The 8,796-nt window shown below is 29.5% G+C and overlaps 1 protein-coding gene across 2 annotated transcripts in view; it reads right to left on the reverse strand.

Annotated features, from left to right (window-relative positions):
- The window catches only part of CaMKI (Calcium/calmodulin-dependent protein kinase I), a 22,968-nt gene that overhangs the window by 8,835 nt on the left and 5,337 nt on the right, over positions 1-8,796 (reverse strand). For both annotated transcript variants that reach the window (XM_014435959.2, XM_014435960.3), the window contains exons 3-4: positions 4,156-4,230; positions 426-564 (exon numbers count right to left, since the gene is read on the reverse strand). In XM_014435959.2, coding sequence (XP_014291445.1) covers positions 426-564; positions 4,156-4,230 — 214 coding nt within the window. The remainder of the gene's footprint in view (positions 1-425; positions 565-4,155; positions 4,231-8,796) is intronic.

Here is an 8,796-nt window from a genome sequence, read left to right on the forward strand (position 1 = left end):
TTTGATGAATAAAGGTGATTATTTGAAAATATTTATTTATTTATAATTTCCCCCAAAAAAACGACAGGACTTTTTGAATGACCTGGTATAAGCAGAAGATAAGCATATAGTAGAAAACAATTATACAAATTAGCTAAAAAATTAAAATAGCATCTATATATCAGATAGAATTTGAGTAATGAGCTGGTAAGCATCTCCTGATGTCAAACAGATAGGAAAAAGGTTTAACATCTTTTAGTTTAGAACATTACGAAATTTAGAAAAAGAGAATAATTTTTCTCAAAAATATTATTAATCACTCAGAAAGAGGACGAAAATGTTTGAATTTTTTAAAAATTAAAAGTATTCTACTTTTAATAATTAAAACGGGTTAAGGCATGTAATGAAAAACATGTTATTTCTAATGCTAGTAATTTAAAACTTACCTTTAAGTCCCTGTGCACAACACCTTGTTCATGCATATAATTAACAGCTTCCAAAACCTGTCTTATAAGATCAGAAGCATCTTTCTCAGTGTATGAACCTTTTTCAACAATTCTATCAAAAAGTTCTCCCCCAGTTACCCTAAATAAAAAAAAAGTAATACATTAATTTATTTTTTGACACCATAGTCCATGGAAGAAACATATAAATAATTAAAAATTAATCAGATATAAAGGAGAGTCTCTAGATTACTGATTAATCAGATAATCACTAACTAATGGTTGATTTATGCATAATATGAATCCATATTCAAATAATTTGTAACATGCTTATATCATAGTCCTTTTTTTCATTGTTGGTGTTTACGAGAAAATGAAAATCAATTAAATAACATCAAAATTTTGTTTTAAATAACTACATATATTTTAATAAAATCAAATTAATTAAGTAATTTATTATAACTATCAAGATTTACAGCATATTATTTTAAAAATTTTTGATTTAAAGTCTTATCCAATGACACTATGATTGTGATCATCATACCATGGGAACACTATACTGGTCATTGGCTTGGGGTGAAATTATATAGCTCAACCTTTCCCATTAATTGTAGGTAAATCAATGAACACCCCCAATGAAACCGAAGACTGGGTGATCGGTAGTAGACGTCAGCTCAGCTTGAGCACCCATTCCCACAACCTACCTGTTGTGGCTCCTTGAATTTGTCGTAGTTTTCAATTTTTTCTGAATTCTCCAGATTAAAAGTTTAGATTTTTTTCTTTTAATTAACTTTTTTCTTAAATTATAAAATCATTTATAAAAATACCAGTTAGAAAAAGTCATAGATAAGATACTGAGTTTTTTCATATAGTAAAATTGTTTATAATATACTAAATGGCTATAAGTACAGAACAGACTTTCATGTAAAATAAAAAGCTAAATATGTACAAAGCATGTGAAGAAAGTAAGAGTACGGTTGGACTATTGTACTGTCTTTTTTTTTTTTTAAGTTGGTAACACTGAGGGGTAGAGGGGTCTTCTGAACACAAGTACCCACATAAATTCGTCTTGTAGTGTCTATTTCAGTAAAATATGTTAATTAGAATCCTGCCAAGTGCAAGGTAAGCGCTGTCATAAGGTTCCTCCTCCCAAAAGAAAAACTAAATGGAGAGGAAGAGAGTGTTTATGGCACAAGAATGCCTGCCTGCACATGGCCATTGCCACCAAGGTGCTTCTGAATTTGTTTGGTTCAATTTGTAATGTGTTGAACCATCCTACTTACTCCTCTGACTTGGCGTCTTCAGAATTTCATTTTTTTTCTATGGATGGAAAAAAATTTCGAACCAATGAGGAGGCGAAACAAGAGACCTTGAAGTGGACAAAGGATTGGGCTGAAAAGATCTATGTTGATAAAAAAAAAAATTAGTAACATATATACCTACAATATTCTTCATGTTTTTTTTATAAAATACCAAAAATTGAGTACTCTTACTTTCTGGACATATCTCGTACATATACAGGGTGTCCCATAAGTCTTTAGCAATATTTAAGGAGGTTTAAGTAGTCCTCAAAAGCAACAAAAACATTTATGTAGACAATTGTCCAATTTTCAACAGAAAAGAAGGAAATTGATATTTTGTGCATTTTTAAGCAAGTCATGTTTTTAGTTCAATAGGAAGCAATAAAAAAAAAAAAGTTAAATTTTGAGAGGGATGTGCTGGGATCTCAACAAGCTCTGCTCTACCTCTCATACGTGGGGGATAAAGTGGGCTCAGGGATTCTCACATCGATAATGTAAATATTGTATATAAGAGTGTAAATGTGACAAGTGATTATTTTTTTTTTTAATGTACATAGTTTGATTATGTTTATTTTCTTTATTCTTCTGTTTGTTTATACTTAGAGAGAGATTTTATTTATTTTGTATGTAATTTTTTTTTCCTTTCTTAATTTATTTTTATTCTTATGTTATTTTATTTTAGTATCAATGTAATCACTTATCACTATTACTTATTGCCCAACAATGTTGTGGCAGATTGTAATATTTATCAATAAATAAAAATTTAAAAAAATGCAAGATAGTAACCAAGACAAAATCTCCTTCAAAAAGAAGTTGAATATGTCTTTCTTAAAACCATTTGAAGGGGGTTTTCAAAATTATTGTTTTTCATAAAATCCTACATTATTCAGATTATATATATTTTTTATCAGCGTCCAACTAGATCACAGATTTTCTACTAATTGAAAAACTTCCTTGTTAAACAAGCTTTAAGCCCATATTAACAAAGTTGAGATCTGTTACAAAACAAGCTGATATCAGCCTCCAATTTTTTAAAAAAAATTATGTGATATGAAATGTCTCCTTAAAATATCAGTTTTAAGCCAAAATAAAATATTTGGTCTGATAAAAAATGAAATTCTTAAAAAAAATAGTTTTATAAAAAACAAGTTTACTATAATGAAAGTAATGCAATAAACAGCATAAAAAACTTTCTGCTGATTTTAGCAATAAATTCTTTACCAGCTCTATTAAGTATTTTGATTATTCAATAAATTCTATTATTGTTTTAAGACGACAATGATAGAAAGACTTAATTAGCTGGTAATGAAATAAAACTTATTTATAAAATTACTAAAAAGTTATTTACACAGTTAACATAAAAATAAATATATAATTAATAAAAAAAAAACTATGTAAAATAAAATATATAATCCAGTTGTAACAAATGAAATTCTTGAAAAAAAATAGTTAAATAAATTAATTTTTTAAAATAAAAAACAGTTTATTGTAATGAGTTGTGCACTATACAGTATAAAAAGAATTTCTAATAATTTAAAATATAATTAATATGAAGTTTGTTTTATTATTTTTAGTCAATTTTTAAATTTAATTATTTTATTAAGAAGATAAATTGACTTATAACATTAAAAATAGTTAATAAAGCTAGTAACGTAGTAAAAATCATTGCTGAAAGTTTTAGCACTGGACTTTTATAATAATAAACTTGTTTTACATTAAAAAAAAAATACAGAGAATTTCATTTATTATAATACTATTAAATATTTTATTTTAAACATTTTTTATAAATAAGAAGTATACTTTCAGCAATTTGTAATTATTTTGGCTAAAAACACAGATACTTTGAAGAGACAGAATTTCACAAAATACAGAAGTACAAGATAGTAAAACTAGAACAAAAATAATATTAGGTATTCAAGAGGTATCAAATGTTTTTGTGACTTCCTAACCTCGTGGCTTTGCGGAGGTAGGTATACCAGTGGAATGTTGATGGAATTGATTTATAAAATCTCCAAGACCTTACCTCAAAAATTCATTGTGATATATTCAATCAAGTCTTAATGGTAATCATCCAGTTTTACTTAGCTTTGACTACTACAATCACCTACAAAGTGGTTGCTATATTACAGGATTCCGAAAATGGAGATATAAATTAAAATTACTCATTTGAAGTAAAAATATATTCATTTTAATTGGAAAAAGCATGGTTTTCTTTAAAAATTCTTTTAAAATCATATCTCAACAATGGATTGAGATAGTAAGGTTAGGTTGGTGGCATAGAACTACATTTTAGGTGATTTAGTCCCACTTAATTACTGACATTTTCTCATGAAACACTCTACATAAGAAACAGTAAATATAATAAAATATGAAACATACAACAATACTCAACATAATTTTATTAATCAGTAGTGATTAATAGGTTGACTTACAATTCCATAATCAGGTAAACCTTTTGCTTATCTTCATATGTTTCTAATAACTGGACAATATTGGGATGGGTTAACCTGAAACAAATATATATATATATATATATATATGAATACATTAAAATAATAGTTATTATCTTTTTAATATAGTTATATTATCATAGCCTTCATTAAGTAAGACAATATCCATTCAAAATACCCATATTTTTCTGATTCATCCTCACAACAAAATACTGATAACTAACAAAATGATAGGAAAATATAATTTTAAAGAGTTATCATTAAATTTCTGGTACCAGTATAGTTATTTAATTATAAATGCTATATCTGAGAATATCTTCTTTTATTCCTGATGTGTTATGATTTGATTATTCGTTTTCTAATAAAAGTGTAACATGTTAAGTCACATTCTCACAATGCCGCGACATAAATCAGCTTTCAAACCAGGAACCAAGACACATCATCAGCTTGTTATTAAGTTTGTTGAAATGCCCCTTTTTATACTAATTTCCAATTGACAGTTTGTCAATCTGGATTAAAAGAAGATGGCTACTCCCGCATGACAGTTGTGTATCTTTACTTAGTCTAAGAGAATACCTCATTATGCAAGGGATGAATGAAAAAGCAATTTAACTAACTGAACTTCCAAATTGTGTGACACTTGTATCTACAGCTATAAAAATCAGAATAAGAGTATAGATACTTTCAATGAACGGGCATTGTCATTTGGTGTTAAGAAAACTTGAATCAAAAGAAAAATTAAAAATCATAGTCATGTTTTCGAAAAATTGAAAAAAAAAAAAGAGAAAAAAGGAGTAGAACGGATAATATTATTAAAAGCAAGCGTTTTACCAATAAAAGTATTCAGTTTTTAATGAGCGAAAATTAACAGAACACTATTGATACAAAAGTAAGGTAATATAGAACAAGTATCCAACAAATGAACAACATAATCACACAATAATCTTCATCTGTTGATATTTTGACATATACTACAGGCTCATATCAATTCCTAATGAACCTGTCTCTAATCAGCAAACCTAGTACGGTTTTGGTGAATGGCTCAGCCACTCAGTATGATTGGGATTCAGCTTTATGTTTCTTGCAATAGATCTTAACCATAAATTCAATGATTTGTGTTAATTAATGATCTTTCATAGTAAAGAAATAAGATGTACTGACTGATGCTTACGAATAACACCAAAACATTGTATAAACTATTTACTGCATGCTAATGTTTCAAACCATATTTTAGACTTCTTACTTAAGCAAATAGAATTTCTTTTAGACTCTTACAGTATATTCAGAAATGTAGCATCAAAAAATTAAAGCATAATTTAAGGATCTCAAGGCTGTGAACTGCAAAATGCCAGGTACTTTTCAAAATTTATGGGATTAAATTTAAAACAAAATTGGAACCATCAAAATGTACAACTCCAGTTTGTAAATGAATCTGAATAATTTAAAGCTTGTATCCCTCTTCGATAATGAAAATTTGATACTTAAGACTGAGGACTCAAACATAACTAAAAATAAAAATATATAAAAAATGCAGCATAGAAACAATCATTTTAAGAGTAAATAAATTAAATTTGTATATTAGAACAAACTTCACCACAATTTTATTCACAAACTTTAATTTAACAAAACAGTTGTTGTACACCTGAATATGGGGAATCTTGTATGTGGTACACATTGAAAAAAGGTTGGGCACTTCTGGTTTAGATCTAGGGACTAAGTCTGTTGTGGATCAGCAGGCACAGGAGGACCTACATTTTTGTTCCTGAAGCAGACCATTCATAAATCAAATCTCTGGGTAGCTACTAAACACCCTGTAGGACCACAAGTGATTCCCAATTAAAGTAAAAGAGGTAGGGTCATCACTTCTACGCCTGGTCTGCGTGAGTTGCCTCCAGCAAGCTAGCAGGCCTCACAAATTAGAGTGAAAGGGATGGAGAGAAGTATGGCTAGCCATCATGAGTAGTCACTCATTTTGGGTGGTCGTACATCAAAGTACTGACCACACTCAATGTTGCTTAACTTTGATTATCTATATAAAAAAATAAACTAAAATAAAAAAGAAAACAAATGTACTGAAACAATCAAATTGAAAAACTTCAATAGTGGTTCTGATCAGAGCTTAGGATACACAAAAGGTTTTTTCCAATACAATTCAAAACTATCATCAAACTGATAGGTGGATGTATGTTACAAGATTTGAAAGGAAAATCCATACTGAGCCTGCCAGTTTAGTGATAGTTTTAATTCTTATTGGAATAAACCTATTCTCTGGTTCTCAATTTGACAATATCTTTCAAAAACTTTAACTCTGAGCTGTTCGGAGCTAGAACAATAAAAGGAAGCTAATATGATGTCTTTGGAGGAATGATTGGAGTCAATAGGTTATTTTACCAATCCACAATGTCCTTAATGCACTTAGCAAAAGATAGAACTAGCCATGTAAGGCAAGACAGAACACAAAATGAGTACATGTTTGAGAGGGAGTGACAGAGATGAGAGGAAATTAAAGTAAGTGGAAGGAGGCTTTTTCTAGCTTTCCGCAAATTGTAGAGGGTAAAAGAAACTACGACATCAGATCTCTTCTCACTATTTTATACATTAGTGGAATATTAATAGAATTAATAGAAAAACAGAATTATTTGATGAAAAAAAAAAAAAATAGAAATTCTCAATGACTGGCTGTTTTTCAAGTATAATTTCTGAATTTTTCCAGATCCAAATAATTCAAGCGTAGTTCCAGATTATCAAAGAATTCAAGGTGCCTGGGCACATAGCCAAATAAAAATCTTAAAACCACTGTCTTTTCTTCTCATAATCCTTCACAATCACCTTCCATTCTTCCTTATATTCCCATTCTCTGATTAATTAAAAAAAAAAAAATCCAATATTCCTATCATACATTTTGATTTGAAGTTCCAACTAAACTTCCTCATTGTTTTCAACAAAAAGAGACCATACTCCTCTCCAACACTGCACTAATTTAGTTTAATGGATCCCTTGTTCTGATTGCATTATCTAATTTGTTTGATAATATTCTTAAATTTTCCCCCATTCATTGTACTAATTCCATGTTTCTAAAGTAGAAAGTAAGTGGAAAAACAGATTATCTAAAATTGTGATCACTGTGATTCAAATTTAAAACCAAAAAACGTCAAATGGGAAGTGTTAATACTTCTAATGTAAAATGATACATTTAACTCATGAAATAAAAAACAAAAGCAAATAAGCATATCAATAGAAAAACTTATTTTCATTGATATCTTTGAAAACATAAGGCATCAAACCCAATAAATATTAAAAAAATTAATATAAGAAAACAAACTAAAGAATATTCCAAGTCAGTATTTAAAGAACAAATTAATATGTAAGGCCCTGGTAAAAAGTGCAATACTCTATAGCTATAAAAAGTGGCCACTAAAAGAATCAAAAAGTAAAAGACTCCTGGCTGTGGAGATGGATTTTTGGATAAAGTTGGCAAGTCTCAAGAACGCAGCGAGTCCAGAATGAGACTATTAGAGAAAGATAAAAGTAAGAAATAATGTACTGGAGGTAATGAATGAAAGAAGATTGAAATGGTACGGTCATGTTAGAAGGATAGATATTAAATGACTTCCAGAAATGGTAATTGAGTGGGAGGCCGAGGGCAGGAGAAGGAAAGGAAGGATTCATGTCAGATGGAGAGATGTTGGTGGCTGGAAGTGTGGCAGGGCAAGGACGGAAGGGAGGCTCTGAGTAGGGAGGAGTGGAGAAGCCTGCCGAGGGAAACATCAATTTATGAAGAAAATACCCTTAGAAATAAAAAGTATTGAAAGAAGATTAAAATTCTTAAATCCATAAATAATACAATGCATGAAAATCATAATTATGTTCCTAATTTGTGGAGCATTGTATTTATCTTAGTAAAATATTAATTAATTAAAATAATGCAGTATCCAATTCATTAACATGAGAGATTTAACATTCACTTGTTAGGAAAATAATAACATAAATCCACAGGGGTATTGAGGAATCCAAGAACCTGAGCTACACTTTACACTGCACATATATAACATTAGCTCTCAAAACAAAGACACTAACACTAGGTCAACAACAATATACAAACACCCTAGGGCTATATTCTATAAGATGATCTGGCAGCAGGAAGAAAATGTAAATTACTCATTAATATGCAGATATGCACAAAATACAAAGCCTTGGACGAATCCATGATGAGTACATGAGGGATGCTCTTGAGACAATGGACCACCACACTTCAATACCTAATTGGTGTGATTAGTACTCTCATGCTGTATGCAACTGTGAGACCAGCAGCAGTGATTTGATTCTAGATTGGAGACTGTTGGCTTATCTCGCAAAGAAAAAATACCCTCCCCCCATCAGAAGAGTTCACTTCAACGAGTGAGAGGGATAAGTGATAAGAATATAGCATAAGCAGTTCTATATATAATCACAAAGCCTTAAATCATGAAAAATGATAGTTATTTAATTTTTTTTAAAAAAGATAATAAAATAAACTGCCATACATGGCTTCCAGTGGCCTTTTGATTTTGTGTTTTCTAAATCTTATATATAATATCGAGTATCTAAAATTTTTTTTTTACCCCCTTCCTGGTCATTTTTGTC

Source organism: Halyomorpha halys, unplaced genomic scaffold (genome assembly GCF_000696795.3).
Source record: "Halyomorpha halys isolate HHAL.00 unplaced genomic scaffold, Hhal_1.1 Scaffold1750.1, whole genome shotgun sequence".
Taxonomy (NCBI): domain Eukaryota; kingdom Metazoa; phylum Arthropoda; class Insecta; order Hemiptera; family Pentatomidae; genus Halyomorpha; species Halyomorpha halys.